Below are 18,360 nucleotides of genomic sequence, written 5' to 3'. Positions count from 1 at the left end.
CAGTTAAATACACACACACAGATAATTTAAAACTTCCTAATTCCAGCTTCACCAAGCACCTTCCTAAGTCGAGTCGGAGTCGGGTGGGCGCCGCGGCGGGGAAGAGAGTAAACCTGTACGAGGTCTCTACGTCGGCGACCCCGGGTTAGGACAGGTGTGTGCGTCTTTCCGCAGGAGCCAGGACCCGCTTCCGGATCCGCGGTCGGGAGGTGTTGGGGCCGTTGGGACACAGTCCAGGACCCAACAAACGCCGAGGTCCTTGGTGGGTTCCACATCCGGCTCATCGAAACTTCCGGGCGAAAACGCCCCCCAAACACCGGTCTCGCGGCTCAGCCGCTTCCTGCTGTCGCGGCCAATCACCCGCCGCCATGCGACGCGGGCAGGGAGAGTGCTAGAAGGCCCGGGGCCTTCCATCTTTCTTGAAGGCAAGAAAACTACCCTTTGCCTTCCAGTCCCTTACAAGTCCACCTGCAGAGCCATTGTATTTAAGGGCAAGTGAAAGATGAGAAGCCAGACGGACGCCATGTTTGATACGGTCAAAGGACGGCGCCCTTAAAGGCAGACAGAATTGAAGCCACCGTGTCGCCATATTTTCTGGAGGCACCTTCCGGGTCTCTTAACTCTGGTGTCTGTGTCCAAGCTGCCATGAAGTGAATAAACACCGAGGCGGTCTATTTGTCCCATCAGAATCCCGAATCCCAGCCCTGCTACTTCGGTTCCCTTGGCTGCGTACGGAAGCCGAGGCTGGGCGGGGCCTCGGGCTTGGGAGCCCTTCTTGTGGACGACGAGAGCTGAGGCCGGGCGCGGGGACCAGGCGGCCGCTGCTCGGGGCTGGGAGGCCCCATGGCGCCGCCCCCGGCCCCGCTCCTGGTGCTGAGACCGGGGGAGACCGGGCCTGGTTGCAAGAAGCCCTTGGCCGTGAGGTTCGCGGACGTGGCCGTGTACTTCTCCCCGGAGGAGTGGGGGTGTCTGCGGCCCGCGCAGAGGGCCCTGTACCGGGACGTGATGCGGGAGACCTACGGCCACCTGGGCGCGCTCGGTGAGGCCCCGGGTCAGAGCCCCCCTCCTGCTTCACTGGGGTTCACAGGGGAGATCAAATAAGGACTTGGAGGATTGTAAGCCTTAATCCCGCCCTATCCCACAAACAGCACCTGCCACCTCCCATCCCTAACGTTTCAGGTAACCCCACGGGAATCCTTGCATCCCACATCTGCTTCCTTCTGGAAGGCGCACTGGAGACCTAGTCCAGATTGAGCCTAAACTTTGAGGAGATGCCCTCACCCTGACGCGGGGGGCGCCGTCTTCCCAGGGCAGCCTCAAGCCAGCACCATGATCCCTGTTCTCTCCCAGGATTCCCAGGCCCCAAACCAGCCCTCATCTCTTGGATGGAACAGGAGAGTGAGGCTTGGAGCCCCGCCGCCCAGGATCCTGAGGAGGGGGAAAGCCTGGGAGGAGCTCTGAGAGGTGAGGGATGGTCCCAGGTCTTCCCTGCCTGGCGTTCCAGAGCTTCCTGTCTAGCAGTGTTTCCTTTCAGATCCCCACCTCCGGCACCCCTAAAGGAATGAAAGAGCCAACCGATGTTGGATACTACCTAAGGAAAAAAGGCAGACCTGATACAAAGTTTTCAGAACTTGAGACAACTTGAGACCAGAATAAGAATCAGGAGCCCAGCCTCCCTGTCCTAGAAATGGTGCTCATTCTCTCATTTTCAGGAACAACTAAAACTCCCTAAGAGGTAAAGAACCTGCCTGCCAATACAGGAGACACAAGAGACAGGGGTTGGATCCCTGAGTGGGGAAGATCCCCTAGATGAGGAAATGGCCACCCACTCCAGTATTCTTGCCTGGAGAAACCCATGGGCAGAGGAGCCTGGTGGGCTACAGTCCATGGGGTCTCAGAGTTGGACACAACCGAAGCAACTTAGCATAGAAGAATGAAAACAGCTTCAGGTCTGCCTTTTACATTCCTCAAGCAAAGCAAAGTGGCACAAGAGAAAATACCCAGTAATTGACAGCTTGGCTCTTCACTCCCCACTGGCCCTCACCAGAATGCTCATCAGCAAATGTCTTTCCTCCTCTGTAAATGCCTTAATCCTAGCAAAAAAATTGAGGAACCATAAAAATAATAGCTACTGCTTATTAAGCATTTACTAAGTGATGCTTCTACACATGTAATCCTCCCAACAACCCTGTGAAGTAAAGAAAGCATTATGATTCCCATTTGACACATGGGGAACCAAGGTCCACCTAAGAGATTTGAACCCTGCTTATGGGTCGCTAAGGGTTGGACACAACTGAGCGACTTCACTTTCACTTTTCACTGTCGCATTGGAGAAGGCAATGGCAACCCACTCCAGTGTTCTTGCCTGGAGAATCCCAGGGACCGGGGAGCCTGGTGGGCTGCCGTCTATGGGGTCGCACAGAGTCAGACACGACTGAAGTGAGTTAGCAGTAGCAGTATGGTTTTTCAAAGCCGGTGTTACTCGCTGGGCAGTACTTTTCTGGCACTTCCCTGAGGAAAAGCATCCTATAACCTAAGACAATATAAGCAAATGTGTTTTTAAAAGGAACTTGATTCCTGTTTCCTAGGAGCTACCCCCAACAAAAAGGAAGAGGAACCTGAAGCAGGACTAGGAGCCAAAGCACCGAGAAAGGCTCCTGGGAAGGAGAGGCCTGAGGAGCTGATTAAACACAACCCTGGCACGACCGTCAGCAAAACCTCAGCCAGAGCACAGCCACCCAGACAAGCTGTCTGGGACCAGGGTGCAGGTGCTCAGCCCCCGGCCCCTGTACCCAGCGCGGATGCTCAGACCAGCCAGCGGCGCCACGTGTGTGCAGACTGCGGCCGGCGCTTCACCTACCCCTCGCTGCTGGTCAGCCACCGGCGCATGCACTCGGGTGAACGGCCGTTCCCCTGCCCCGAGTGTGGCATGCGCTTCAAGAGGAAGTTCGCCGTGGAAGCTCACCAGTGGATCCACCGCTCCTGCTCTGGGGGGCGGCGGGGCCGGAGGCCTGGGATCCGGGCTGTGCCTCGGGCCCCGGTCCGAGGTGACCGGGACCCTCCGGTGCTATTCCGGCACTACCCGGACATCTTTGAGGAGTGCGGGTGAGCGGCTTCCGCTGGCAGGGTTTGAGCCTGACCTCGGCGCTGAGGACTCACTGGGTCCCAAGGGAGGCTCCTGAGTCAGGGCTTTGGGACCCACAGTTCATCCCTTGGGCTTTCCTCAAGGATCCCTCAAGTTTCCAAGCTTGTAAAAAGAGAAGTGCCTGTAAAGATTCAAATAGATCAAACTCGATACCCCCTCTCCCCCCATCTTTCTTAAAAAAAAAAAACAACGAAGAGAGTGAGATGCTGGACTTTTCTCAAAGTGTTATCTCAGTGGCAGGTGCAACTAAGATCAAAACTGTCTACAAAAATCCCCACTGCTTATCTGCAGCAGAGGTAAATGCCGAGGGGGACTAAGGCTGAGGAGGAGGCCTCAGATGGAGGGCCTGGTCAAGCCCTAGGTCACTCAACCAACAGGAGGCCCAGGCAGTGAAGTGGGTGGGAAGTGCACAGAAGCACCAGATGCAGACCTCATGTCTGTAGCTTGCTCTCAAGGCACAGCTGGTAAGTCACCCTCCCTCCCTGAGCCTCAGCTCCCTCATCTGTAAAATGAGGGTCAATAATATCTACCTCAAAGGGTTACTGAAGACCGACATTGTAACAAGATAATATGTGTGGCAAAGTAAATGTGCAATAAACATTTGTTGAAAGAGTGAAAATGACTGTTGATATTTTCCACTTCAGATCATGAAAAGAAGTCTGCTAAGGAGGCAGGGATGAGTATCAATAGCTGTGTTTCCAGATGAGTCACCCAGGGCTCCAAGTTTCACTGCTACAAGGCCGCAAAGCTGGAAACTGGCACTGCCCACATATTTCTACTACTTCCTATTAGCAGTCAGATCTGGGCAGAACACAGATCAGGGCCTCAGGTAAGAGTGAAGTGAGGAGCCAGCCTTGCCCGTTGGGCAGTCTCAGCAGGAAAGTGAGAGCCCCACCATAGCTAGAGACCTTTCACTGAGAAAGGGCAGTCAAGGGACTTCCCTGGTGGTCCAGTGGTAAAGACTTTGCCCTCCAATGCAGGGGACTAGGGTTCAATTCCTGGTGGGGGAACTAAAATCCCACATGCCTTGTGGCCAAAAACCCAAAATATAAAACAAGCAGTGTTATAACAAATTCAATAAAGACTTTAAAAATGATCTAAATAAAGAAAAAGGTCTTAAAAGAGGAAAAAAGTCAACATTCAGTGATCATATTGAATGACTTCTGTTGGAGACACTGCCTGGTGATAAAGGACTCCCAAGATGAGGAAAACTAATTTCCCTCATTCTGCAACACCATCTGTGGAATTTTGTGTAGGGCTCCAGGGACACACTGACTCAGGACCAACATTCAAAAGATTGATTGGGGCTGTAATGGAGGAGTCCAGAGGCACCACCATCCTGGTTGGTGATATACCAGGAAATACAACTTGGAAGAAAAGGAGTGGTTGTGCTTCCTACAGCATTATGTAAGAAATGTTTGTAGTGAGATTTTTCAGGCAGAGGAAGTAGGGATGGAGGCTTATTTCCCAGAAAGGATAAAAGATGGACACAGTGTGGAGTGGAGGTTAGAAGCATGGGCTCTGGAGTCAGACTGTCTGCCTTCAGATCCTGACTCAGCTGCTTTGTAACTGTAAACTTGGGCAAGTCACTTCTTGCTCCAAGTCACCTCTATATGCCTTACTATCTTCATCTATAAAACCTGGATAATAATAGCATCTACCTCAAAAGACTGATGTAACGATTAAATGAGATAATACAGGATGACGCCTTGTACATTATAGTTTAACAAACATTGGTTATTGTTGTTATTCAAACACAATACAAAATAGTACGTGAGCAGGACCAAGAGGAGACATGGGCAGGTCTTCTGAATCAAGGAAGTCTTCCTAGAGGAGGTACTTCAACTGTCCTTGAAGGATGAGAAAGATTTCAACCAGGATGGGCATGTATAGGGAATGATCAGCAGCTCCACTTGATTGAAACATAAAGACTGAAAGTAAAGAATAATGGATACCAGATGCAGCCAAGAAGTGGAACCTATCTGGGAGGACCACAGATCCTAGTGGGGGATCTTGAGGTTCACCCTGTAGGCACTGAGGAGCCATAGAAAGTCCCTGTACTCAGTAGGAGCGAGTTCCTGCTGTCAGAAACTGTCAGAAAATGTCTTTGTCTGGACTTCCCTGGTGGTCCAGTGGTTAAGACTCCAACTTTCCAATGCAGGGGCTGAGGGATTGATCCCCGGTCAGGGAACTAAGATCCCACATGCCCTGTGGCCCAGCCAAATTAATATATATATATATGTCTTTGTCAAACAGTGTGCAGTGTGACCCATGAGAGGAGCCTGGGCATGAGACATGGGAAATCTACTGGGCATCTGCTCCCAGGTAGAAACAATTAGTAGTGGGACCAAGCTAGAAAGCAAGACTTTTTTTTTTTTTTTGCAGTTGCCCTTGTCTGCTGACCTTGGAAAGAAAGGTACTCCTGAGAGACTTCTGTCATAGAACCTGCATGGTTCAGTGAACTGACCAACATGAGCTGTGAACAAGTAAGCCCCAGAGGTTTCAAGCGTAGAGAGCTGCAGCCAGGGAGCCCAAGCACTAGGGCAGGTGTGAAGGTCCAGGGGTGACCAGTACTGGATGAGGTGAGTTATGGGGGGCAGGGGGAGAACTGAGAGGAGGAGCCACCGAGAGGGGAGCAGAACCAGACATAATGTGTCACGCAGAACTGCCCAGGTCAGCACTTGGCACAGAGCAAGTGCTGTCTACTCTTTCTCGTTTATCCAGTTAACACATATCTACTAAGCATTTGAAAGTGAAAGTGAAAGTGAAGTCGCTCAGTCGAGTCCGACTCTTTGCGACCCCATGGATTGTAACCTATCAGGCTCCTCTGTCCATGAGATTTTCCAGGCAATAGCACTGGAGTGGATTGCCATTTCCTTCTCCAGAGGATCTTCCCGACCCAGGGATCAAACCCAGGTCTTCCGCATTGTAGACAGACGCTCTCCCATCTGAACATGTACCATAACTCCCAAGCACTCAAACGACATACTCATTTCCCATGATTTGACCCCTAAACACAACCCTATTATGTACTTTTGGTAAACAATCCACCTGCAATGCAGGAAACCCTGATTTGATTCCCGGGTCAGGAAGAAACCCTGGAGAAGGGCTAGGCTACCCACTCCAGTATTCTGGCCTGGCAAATTCTATGGACTACACAGTCCACGGAGTTGAAAACAGTTGGACACAACTGAGCAACTTTCATTTTTTTCTATTATGTACTTTTAATATTTAGAGTCAATGTTGATGTTTGATAGAAAACAACAAAATTCTGTAAAGCAATTATCTTTCAATTAAAGAATAAATTAATTAAAAAATTTTTCAGTTCAGTTACTCAGTTGTGTTTGACTCTTTGTGACCCCATGGACTGTAGCACACCAGGCTTCCCTGTCCATCACCAACTCCCAGAGTTTATTCAAACTCATGTCCATGGAGTCAGCGATACCATCCAACCATCTCATCCTCTGTCATCCCCTTCTCCTCCCGCCTTCAATCTTTCCTGGCATCAGGGTCTTTTCCAATGAGTCAGTTCTTCACATCAGGTGGCCAAAGTATTGGAGCTTCAGCTTCAGCATTACTCCTTCCAATGAAGATTCAGGACTGATTTCCTTTAGGAGGGACTTGTTTGATCTTGCAGTCCAAGAAATTCTCAAGAGTCTTCTCCAACACCACAGTTCAAAAGCATCAATTCTTTGGCACTCAGCTTTCCTTATAGTCCAACTCTCACATCTATACATGATTACTGTAGCTTTGACCAGACGGACCTTTGTTGGCAAAGTAATGTCTCAGTTTTTTAATATGTTGTCTAGTTTGGTCATAGTTTTTCTTCCAAGGAGCAAGCATCTTTTAATTTCATGGCTGCAATCACCATCTACAGTGATTTTGGAGCCCCCCAAAATAAAGTCAGCTACTGTTTTCACTGTTTCCCCATCTATTTGCCATGAAGTGACGAGATCAGATGCCATGATTTTAGTTTTCTGAATGTTGAGTTTTAAGTCAGCTTTTTCATTCTCCTCTGTCACTTTCATCAAGAGGCTCTTTATTTCTTCTTCACTTTCTGCCATAAGGGTGGTGTCATCTGCATATCTGAGGTTATTGATATTTCTCCCGACAATCTTGATTCCAGTTTGTGCTTCATCCAGCCCAGCGTTTCTCATGATGTACTCTGCATATAAGTTAAATAAGCAAGGTGACAATATACAGCCTTGATGTACTCCTTTCCCGATTTGGACCCAGTCTGTTGTTCCATGTCCAGTTCTAAATGTTGCTTCGTGACCTGCATACAGATTTCTCAGGAGGCAGGTCAGGTGGTCTGGTATTCCCATCTCTAAGAATTTTTCACAGTTTGTTGTGATCCACATAGTCAAAGGCTTTGGCATAGTCAACAAAGCAGAAACATGTTTTTCTGGAACTCTTGCTTTTTCTATGATTCAACAGATGTTGGCAATTTGATCTCTGGTTCCTCTGCCTTTTCTAAATCCAGCTTAAACATCTGGACGTTCACAGTTCACGTACTGTTGAAGCCTGGCTTGGAGAATTTTGAGCATTACTGTGCTAGCGTGTGAGATGAGTGCAATTGTGGGGTAGTTTGAATATTTTTTGGCATTGCTTTTCTTTGGGATTGGAATGACAACTGATCTTTTCCAGTCCCATGGCCACTGCTGAGTTTTCCACATTTGATGGCATATTGAGTGCAGCACTTTCACAGCATCAGCTTTCAGGATTTGAAACAGCTCCACTGGAATTCCACCACCTCCACTAGTTTTGTTCGTAGTGATGCTTCCTAAGGCCCACTTGACTTCGAATTCTAGGATGTTGAAATAAAAAAAAAAATATTTAGAGCTCATCATTTTAATTTCTTCTCTCTACATTTAATGCAACAGAATGGAATCACATACCCACTCCATTATTCTTTCTGGGAAATCCCACAGATAGAGGAGCCTGGTGTGCTAAGGTGCATGGCGTCACAAAGAGTCAGACATGACTTGGTGACTACAGAACAACAGTGGAATGGCATAGGTGACCAGAAGCAGTATTTCTGACTTCCAGGTCCCTGCTTCTTGTCCTACCCCACATACAACTGCATCTTCGTGACTTGGCCTAAAATCCCACCTCTCTCAGGTTGCTGAGATTGTGTCTTCAGTAACCCATGATGTCATGGGTTCTGGAGTCAGAACACTCACTAGCTGTGTGGCCTGCAGTAAGGTCATTCCCCGGGGCTGTGGTCTACTGATCCAGAAGGGTACTTATCTCTGAAGTGTTCTGAGGGATTAAATGAGTTAACAGGCAAATGCACTTAGAACAGAGTCTGGCATGTATTAATAGTAAGTGATCGATCAAGGTAAGCTAATATTATTGATGTCTTACTCACTTCACAGAACCAACTGCAGTTCTTGTATAATTGGCCACTGTTCTGTTAGGAGAGCTTGGAATTGGAGGCACACTGAGATGGAGCATTGAAAGCAAATGAGTCCTGTCATCCCTTAATTCATCTCACATTTTAAAACTTTTTTTTAATCTTTTTTTTACTTCAAACATAACTTAATAACTTGAGAATCCAGTTCGTTTTCACAATGTCAGCTGCTGCTGTTAAGTCGCTTCAGTTGTATCCGACTCTGTGCGACCCCAGAGATGGCAGGGGCCCGTAAATTCGAAACGTTACTGTTGCATTTCTGGAAGGCGTCTGAAGGAGGCAGCGCCAGGAGGAAAGGCTGGATTAGGAGTCTGAAGACCCAGTCACTAACACACTGCCAGACCTTGGGTCTTAACTGGGCTTCAGTTTCCTCGTCTGTAAAATGCCTGAACTCTAAGGCACTGAGAAGCATGCGTCCCAGTGCCCTCAGTAAGATACAGTAAATGTGTGAAAATGATAGATGTCTCTGCAGGGCGTAGACAATCAGTGTAGGAATATTTAAGAAACCGTTAGTAGAGGTATGGTGGGGGCTAGGGGAGAGGACATTCACTGAATATTCTGCTGTAACCTTCTAAATGAAAAATAAACAAAAATATGAGAAATAGTTTGTTAAAAAAATTTTTTTAAACACCAGGCCACTGAATGGGCCTTCTTTCGCGGATTGAGAAGGGGACATTTGTTCGTATCGCCCCTTATTCCTGGCCCTGTGGCCACTCTTCCTCGCCACCGCGCACCCGCGCACCCGCCTCACCTTTCACCCGCCAGATATGAGCGCGGACGCCGAAGCAGCTGCGGCCATCTTAACTATGGGCAAGAGGCCCTTGCAAGGCCACCGGCAGAACAGCAAGAGAAGACAACTCGAGGGGGGAATAAACCAGATATCAATGCCTTTCTCTAAAATGGACGGTAGAGTGCCACCGCCTCTTCTGAGGGAGCCTTCATTTCTCGACCCACGGACCAATGAGTTCGGTTAACGGGCCGTTACCCGCCGTCCTAGAGGGGGTCCCACTACAAGCTACTTCCGGTCGCCTGGGCCTGGAGGGACCCACCCCCACCCTGCATCGGAGGCCGAGTCTCTAGAGTCCACCCCCGGCTCCCGATCTGGGCGCCCAGAGGTGTCGGTGAAGACCCGGCGGGAAGAAGGTGGGAGAAGGCCGCGGGCATCGTGAAAGTGGCCCTATATTTCTTCCCCGAGGAGTGGGGTGTCTGCGGTGAAAAACCTGCACCTGGGCGCGTTCGGTGACGCCCAGCGTCCCGGATCTCCGAGAAGGGAAGGCAGTGGGTGGGAAGAGCCAGAGCCGGGCTGGGTGTCTGACTCCACTCCTGCCTCATGATAATTGGTTCCCGCGATCCTCGCCAGATCAGTCTGACTGAAATTCATGAGTTACCCTCCACTGTCAGATACCAATACTGGCTCCGCAAGACTTGTGCAAAAACTAAAGAACCTGTACTGGTCTTCAAGGCCCGTAACACTCAACATCTTCCTCTTTCTGTACCAGCACGCCATCTCATTGGCTCCTGCCAAGTAGAATCTTTGTATTTTGGACATGCTTCTAGCTTAATGAGTCTTTGTTCTTGCTGTTCTGTCTGTTACACACTACCCTCCAACTCTCACACCCTTCACTGCCTTTCTCAGATGCTGTCTTCAAGAAATTTCTTAGGAGAGGGATGAATTGGGAGATTGGGATTGACAAATACACACTACTATATATATTAAATAGATAACTAGAGCTTCCCTGGTGGCTCAGTGGTAAAGAATCTGCCTGTCAATGCAGGAGACATGAGTTCAGTCCTGGTCTGGGGAGATCCCACGTGCGGAGGAGCAGCTAAGCGCAGGTGTCACAACTACTGAAGCCTGCTCGCTCTAGAGCTTGTGCTCTGCAACGAGAGGCCACCGCACTGAGAAGCCCTGGCACTGCAACTAGAGAGTAACCACCACTCACTGAAACTGGAGAAAAGCCCTCCCATCAACAAAGATGCAACACAATCAAATCAATAAATAAAAATTTAAAAATAAAATAAATAACTAATAGGGACCTACTATAGAGCTTAGGGAACTCTACTCAATACTCTAATGATCTATATGGGAAAAGAATCTAAAGAAGAATCAATGTATACGTAACTGATTCACTTGGCTGTACACCTGAAACTAACAACACTGTAAATCAACTATACTCCCAATACAAATTTATAAAAGAAGAAGAAGGAAAGAAAGAGAGTAAAGAAATTTCTTCTGGAGCTTTTCTGCCCTGTACTGGAAGTCTCCAAACTGTGGCTCTGTGTCCATCTCTAGCCCTGAGCACAGTCTGCCCAGAAGTCCTCTCTGCACCTTTGCCAGCAAAGCTCCTACCTGGAATCTCTCTTAAAACACCTAGAACAATGCCTGGCATATATGAGGTGCCCAGTGTGCTGTGTGCTTAGTCGCTCAGTCGTGTCTGACTCTTTGTGACCTCATCTGACAGGTTCCTCTGTCCATGGAGATTCTCCAGGCAAGAATACTGGACCAGCGTGTTGTGCCCTCCTCCAGGGGATCTTCCCAAACCAGGGATTGAACCCAGGTCTCCCACTTTGCAGGCATATTCTTTACTGTCTGAGCCACCATGGAAGCCCGAGGTGCCCAATACATTTTCATTAAATGAATGCAAAGGTGCCCTCAGGCTGCACCTTCATCCCCACGCCACCGAGTGCAATCATGGTTTGCCTTTACTTACAACTTGGCCCAGTGCATGCCTCTCTTTTAAATGTTTATTTTATTTGGGTGCTCTGGGTCTTAGTTTTGGCAAAGGGATCACATGGACTCTAGTTGTAGCTCACAGGCTCAGTGGTTGTGACTCAGGGGGCTTAGTTGCTTCAAGGCTTGTGGGACCTTAGTTCTCCAATCAATGATTAAACCTGAGTCCCCTGCATTGTAAGGCAGATTCTTAACCACTGGACCACCAGGGAAGTCCATACAGGTAGTCTTCCCAGGAGTAGGAAGTCTGAAGGCAAGCCAGAAAGATGAAAAGTAGAATCGATGTCCCAGTTCCAGCTGGAAGGGAAAAATGTTTGTTGAGTAAGAAACACCCTCTGCATGTTCTTTACCGCTGACCTTACTAGTTTTTGCTGATCTGAATTTATGACACCCACTGGATATTGCAATCTTGACCTTCTCTTTCTCACTTAATTGGCTCTGAAGCATCCAAGTGGTCCCATGATTAGGTCATACTTTATGAATCATCCAAAGGTCAGTGGCTGTGTGTGAATTCAAGTTTAAGAGGGAGGCAGTTTGAGACTTCCCTGGAAGTCTCGTGGTTAAGATTTTGTGCTCCCAAGGCATGTCCCACAGCATGGCCAAAAAATAAAAGTTTAGGATGGAGACAGTTTATCTGTCTCTCAGGTCCCTGGTCCCATCACAGCTGCTCCTCTGGTTGAGAGTATCTCCTCTGTTGACCCTGGAGTGGGTGGGAATGTCCCTGACCTGCAAGCCCTCAACTGGCCAACACAGTCTAGAAGGGGGCTTCCAGGGACTGGGTACCCACTGAATGCTTCTTAGTGAAGTTTGGTTCTATCAGCCTGAACATGAGTAGACCTTGGAGAGTTAACAGGGAAAAATGTAAGTTTTGAATCTGTTTCCCAGCACTCATTCAGAAAAGTGATACATTTGGAAGGGGTCAGCAAAAGGAGTTGTCATGAGGCCCTGGAGTCAGAGACACTGACGTGGTCTTTGAGCCTATGGCCAAGGCTTCCTGTAGTCGGGGTTTTCCCAGGCCCTCAGCCTGTGCCCAGCTTCAACACCTGGCACTGACGACTTACCTTCATCCCCAGCCGGAGTGCAATTATGCTTTACCCTTACCTTCAACTTGGCCCAGGGTACTCTTTTTTTTTTTTTAATATTTATTTTATTTGGCTGTGCCAGGTCTTAGTTGTGGCATGTGACGTCTTTGTTGCAGCATGCGGGATCTAGTTTCCTGACCAAGGGTTGAACCCAGACCCCCTGCAGTGGAAGCACTGAGTCCTAACCACTGGACCGCCAGGGTAGTCCGGGCCCAGTGCACTCTGGAGAGGCACCCTTCACCTGCAGCTAGTGCTGTACCTCTCATGCGATTTGCTGACTCACACAGGCAAGGAGTCTTACTACTGTCCCCACAGTGGAAGGTGCTGCAGCCAGAGGCCATTAGCAGACCCACCAGCCTGGTGCTGTGGCCCTCAGAATCCCATCTAGGGGAGCAGACTCCGCCCTAGGCTCTTCTCCAGGAGGGTCCAGACCCCCCTGCAAGTGTCCAGGACTACCCAGGGCTCTCTTCCCGGTCTGTGTGTGATGGGGTTGGGCACCGACAGGTGACAAAAAGCCTTCAGTCTTAATGGAAATTTTCTGTTGTCTTTTTTGTCTTTCAGGGGGCCTGAGAGGCAAGGAGGACTAGGGCCCCTAGTCAACTCTGTGCCCTTAGTCCTTGTCCTCTACTGGCCACCCTCCAACAAGCCTCTCTCTTTAGCCAGGCTGACCCCTCCCAAGTTTATGTCTTCCCCTTCCCTTCTTCTGTTGAGATTTTTTTTTTTTTTTTTGGCTGTGCTGAATCTTAGTTGCAGCACGAAGGATCTTCGATCTTCATGGTAGCATGCGGGATCTTTAGTTTCAGCATGCAAACTAGTTGCAGCCTGTGGGATCTAGTTCCCTGATCAGGGATGGAACCCGGTCCCCCTGCACTGGCAGTGCAGAGTCTTAGCCACTGAGTCACCAGGGAAGTTCAGAGATCGGTTCTTTACTTGCCCAGCTGGCCTGGGGAAAAGCAGCCTGCGAAGGTCTCAGGGAGGCCTTTGGAAGGAAGGAGGCAAACAGACCAAAGCTCCAGAGTAAGACCCCAGACCAGCAAATGTGAAGCGCTTGTCCATGAAGTGTGTGAAATGCAGTGATTGATTGATCTGGCCAAAGGAAAAATATCAAGGCTTCTTAGGCAGGGTATATTTATGAAAGCTTGTGGGAAGCACTGAGTAGGCAGTCAGTAAATGTGTCCAGTGAGAGAGAGAGCTTGGAGGTAAAAATGATGAAGAGAGTTGGTGCCATTTGCTAAGACAACACCCCAGGGGCGGCAGGCAGAGGGAAGTAAAGGATGAGTTCAGCTTGAGCCTGCAAAATCCGAGGTGTTCGTGGGCCATCCATGCCAGGGCACGGTGGCAAGTGGCTCTGGGACCAGGAATTCAAGGAACTCGCCTTGCTGCTGCTGCTGCTAAGTCGCTTCAGTCGTGTCCGACTCTGTGCGACCCCATAGACGGCAGCCCACCAGGCTCCCCCGTCCCTGGGATTCTCCAGGCAAGAATACTGGAGTGGGTTGCCAACTCGCCTTGAGCTAGAGCTAAATGCATGTTTGGGAGGCGTCCTAAAGGGTACGTGGGGAGGGGGTAAGCTTACAGAAAGAGGGTCCTTCCGACCTTTCTCAGACCTCATCCTACCCTTCGCCGACTGCCCCCACGATCTCCTGAAACTGAAGTTCCCACAATTTCAAAGCTCGATCAAGTTTCTTTTTCCCGCTCCATTCTTTTACTCTCGACAGTGCGGGAAGCGTGCGGTCACCCAGCGATGGGCCAGCCACGAAACCTAACGTCTGAAATCACTGCGCGGAGCGGGCCGGAGTCGGGGCTGGAGGTCTCTGGGCGGGGCCGCGGCGAGGCCTCCAGCGCGGCGGGCGCGGGGACCCGCCGGGGAAGCCCGGCCGCCGCGCCTCCGAGGCCCGGCGCCGCGCTGGAGAACGCCTCCCCCACTGCCCGGGCCGGTGGCGGCGCCTTCCCGGGCGCCTGTAGCCGCCGCGGCCATGTTGGCTGAGGGCTCGAAGACAAAGCCACCTGGAGACAGCAGGGTGGCGTCATCCGGGCACGATGGCGCGGGAGCGAAATGCGTGGGGCCGCGTGGCCGCCATCTCTTAGGAGAGCACCTTCAGCCACCTGCCCTCAGTGTTCAGCCACCCCCGTGGACCCTCGAGGGGCCGTTCCTGCTCTCCCGGCCTCCCGACCGCGCCCTGACTCTTGAGCCCGGCCGAGGAGCGTTCTGGATCTCGGAGGCTCCGCGGACCCCGGCGGGTAGGGGTGGCGCTGGCCCGCCGCCCGGATGGCATTTACGATGGCGCCGCCCCCGGCCCCGCTCCCCGCGCAGGAACCTAACGGGGTCAGGCCCCAGGGGGGGACATCCGAGCCCGTGAGCTTCGCGGACGTGGCCGTGTACTTCTCCCCGGAGGAGTGGGGGTATCTGCGGCCCGCGCAGAGGGCCCTGTACCGGGACGTGATGCGGGAGACCTATGGCCACCTGGGCGCGCTCGGTGAGGCCCCACCCGCCCGCCTGTGCTCACAACCCCATCCACCCCGCCCAGCCTCTGGATCCTGCACGTGGAGTGGGAGGGCCCAGGAAGTCGGGACCCTGGGCTGCGGCCTCCCCCGCAGCGTGGGCTTTGCGTTCTCTCCCCCTTCCCTCCAGGCTTCCGAGGCACCAAGCCAGCCCTCATCTCCTGGGTGGAGGAAGAGGCAGAACTGTGGCGTCCAGATGCCGGGCCTCCTGAGATGGGAGAGTGTCTTACAGAAGCAGACACAGGTGAAGTAGTGGGGACCTCCTCTGGGTCCTACCCATCATGTTACCCTCTGCCAACTCCTTACCTGCTCATCAGTTTCCTGCCTGAATTGCTTTCCCAGCTAAGGTTATAATTATGCCTGATCCTGCCTCGCTTCTGGATTCAGCCTAGAAAGGGCCTGAGAGTGTGACCCAGGCATCCCTGCCTCTCCACTCCCCAGCTCCTCTGAACCTGAGCCCCTGACCTCTAGCTGGTCTCTTAAGTTCCTCTGAGCGCCACATCACCCCACCTGTTGTTAGCCTGTTCTCTAGCTCCTCCACCACCTCCTGTGTTCACTTTGGTTTTGTTATATTTTTGTTGCAGCCTCCTTTCTCTTGGCTGGTACTGTTTTGTTCCTTTGGTTCATTCTGCCCTCCTGTTGCACTTGTGCCCAGCCCCTTTGAACTTGGCAATGCCTGCCTCCTTCATGCCTCTCAGTGCTGTTCCCGCTGCTGGCTGCATACTTAACATCCACTCATGCTCTGTGATCTAGCTCAACTGTCGTCTCCTACCCCCATTTCCCCAGCTCCCAGAATGTACCATGCCCCTGTCCTTCCTTCTCTTTTTGTCTCTACAGTTTTTCTTTCTGTCCCCTGCGACTGAGGGTACAGTGTAACTTCTAACTTCCCTGCCTGTACCAAGCTGAGTCCCAGAGGCAGCTGTATCTAAGAGGCTTCTCTGATAGTGGGTGTGGGCATCAAGGACCAGGATAAGCTGAGGTCTGAGCTCTCCCCTTGTCTCCCAGCAGTTTCCGGAAATCAGGCAGAAAAAGGACAAAGAGGAGGGAGGCAAGCACTGGGGAAGATTCCTTCTGTGGACACTCAGCTTCCCGGGCTGACGGCTCTGAAACCCCTCTCTGCTGGCTTTCCTTATGGTTGGCAGCAGCCACCGAAGGTGCCTCGCCGGGGTCGCCCGCCACTCTCTGCCCACCCCCCGGTCCCCAGAGCCGACCGGCGGCATGGCTGCTACGTGTGTGGGAAGAGTTTCGCCTGGCGCTCCACCCTGGTGGAGCATCTCTACACCCACACGGGCGAGAAGCCCTTCGGCTGCCCGGACTGTGGCAAGGGCTTCAGCCAGGCGTCCTCTCTGAGCAAGCACCGGGCCATCCACCGTGGGGAACGGCCCCACCGCTGCCCGGACTGCGGCCGGGCCTTCACGCAGCGCTCGGCGCTCACCACCCACCTCCGGGTCCACACGGGCGAGAAGCCCTACCGCTGCGCTGACTGCGGCCGCTGCTTCAGCCAGAGCTCCGCCCTCTACCAGCACCAGCGGGTCCACAGCGGGGAGACCCCCTTCCCCTGCCCGCACTGTGGCCGCGCCTTTGCGCATGCCTCCGACCTCCGGCGCCACGTGCGCACCCACACCGGCGAGAAGCCCTACCCGTGCCCAGACTGCGGGCGCTGCTTCCGGCAGAGCTCGGAGATGGCCGCCCACCGGCGCACCCACAGCGGCGAGCGCCCCTACGCCTGTCCTCAGTGTGGCAGGTGCTTTGGCCAGAAGTCAGCCATGGCCAAGCACCAGTGGGTCCATCGTCCAGGGGCGGGGGTGCGCAGGGGTGGGGGTGCCGGTGGGCTGCCTGTGCCCCTGGCCTCTGCCCGAGGGGACCTGGATCCCCCCGTGGGCTTCCAGCATTACCCAGAGATATTCCAGGAGTGTGGGTGATGGCTTCATGGGTGACAAGGCCAAGGGTGAAGATGTAGACATTGTCTGAGGCCCAAGATGGCCTCAGGGGCCTCAAACTCAGGCAACTCCAGGGAGGTCACAAAATTCCCAGAGGGCACTGGACCTGGGGGTGGGAGGTGAGGACCATTTTATCTTAGGCCTTCACTAGTTTCATCTGCTGAGACCTTGTCTCCTGTGGTCCCAGACTCTAGAGCCCCCTTTGTTGAGTCAGGGCTGAGGTAAGAACCCCCACTAGACTTCCACTCTGGGAAAGGCTTGTTTCTCAACTTAGGTGTAAGAGGACTGAGGTGGAGAATTTTGTTTTATCCACTGACGACTGGAGAAGTTAAAAACTGACGGCCAGGTACTGAATCTGGTCTCCCAGCAGCCTTTTATAATACATGTAGTTTTAGACCAGCCAGCATTTTTAAGTGTTATGAATTATTTGTTAAGATGTAAAAATCAGGCTATTTCACACAGAAAACCAAGTTTCTGGCCTCTTGAAAAAAATCCAAAGATTTGGCGACTTGACCTGAGCTCCCACAAAACCACCGTTGACAGGAGCTTAGAGGCCCCTTTGAATGGAGCCCAGGCTCTTCAGTTCAGCCCACCTGCCAACTCAGCACTTCCTGACCAGTGTCAGCTGCCACTTGTCATGGCTGTTTCTGGCAAAGCAGGCCCTCTTCATCTGGCATTTTCTACTCATTTACATGACCTGTTGGAGTCCTGTAGTCACTTTTTAAACAATATGTATTTTTAATACATAAAAATATGTATTTATTTATTTGGCTGGTCTTAGTGGTCTTAGGATCTAGTTCCCCAACCAGGGGTCGAACCCGAGCCTGCTGCATTGAGAGCACTGAGTCTTAGCCACTGAATTGCCAGGGATGCCCCCTCCTTTAGTCATTTGAGTTTACAAACTATAGTCTCTGGCATTCAGTTGTTTTTGAATCAGGGATTCAGGTAGAGAGCACATTTGTGAAAGGGCAGCAGGAGAGAAGTAAAAGTAGGCATTTCTGTTAGATCTTGGCTCATATTGCATTTTATGGTTTACAAAGGACTATCTTGTCCAACAACTCAACTCACCCTCATAATAGCCTCTGGAAGGAAGCATCTGCTTGGAGAGGACAGGTCATCAGGAAGAGGCAGTTAGGACTGAATCTTTTCAATATTTATTTGGCTGCATTGGGTCTAGTTGTGGCACACGAGCTCAGTAGTTGGGGGTGCAGGTTTAGTTGCCCTGTGGTATGTAGGATCTTTGTTCCCAGGCCAGGGATTGAACCTGCATCCTCTCCATTGGAAGGTGGATTCTTAACCAGTAGACCACCAGGGAAGTTCCAGGACTGAATCTGTTGCACCAAACAAGTGGTGGCTCCACCTCGGCACCCCTCAGCTGACCTGAACTTCCTGTTTCTGAAGGAGAAGGACCCAAGAGCTCCTGTGATGTGTTGGATCTTTGTTCCCTTCTTGGGCCTCCCTGGGAGAGCCCTATGGCTTAGGCTTTGCCACTTTAGGTTCAGATAGGAAGGCCTCATTACATTTTTTTTTTAATGGCTTTATTTCATTTA

General features: G+C 51.4%; 1 protein-coding gene across 1 annotated transcript; it reads left to right on the top strand.

Moving 5' to 3' along the window:
- The first annotated feature begins 581 nt into the window (after positions 1-581).
- Positions 582-17,986, top strand: ZNF764 (zinc finger protein 764). The gene is made up of 8 exons (XM_069569799.1): positions 582-1,039; positions 1,351-1,464; positions 2,589-3,105; positions 9,556-9,701; positions 14,087-14,346; positions 14,614-14,845; positions 15,001-15,114; positions 15,876-17,986. The coding sequence occupies exons 1-8, from the start codon at positions 844-846 to the stop codon at positions 16,790-16,792; spliced, it is 2,496 nt and encodes an 831-aa protein (XP_069425900.1). The 5' UTR covers positions 582-843; the 3' UTR covers positions 16,793-17,986.
- The last annotated feature ends 374 nt before the right edge of the window (positions 17,987-18,360 follow it).

Source organism: Ovis canadensis, chromosome 24, assembly GCF_042477335.2.
Source record: "Ovis canadensis isolate MfBH-ARS-UI-01 breed Bighorn chromosome 24, ARS-UI_OviCan_v2, whole genome shotgun sequence".
NCBI classification, from domain to species: Eukaryota; Metazoa; Chordata; class Mammalia; order Artiodactyla; family Bovidae; genus Ovis; species Ovis canadensis.
Note: the sequence above shows the minus strand (reverse complement) of the source record. Positions and strands in the feature narration are given on the sequence as shown.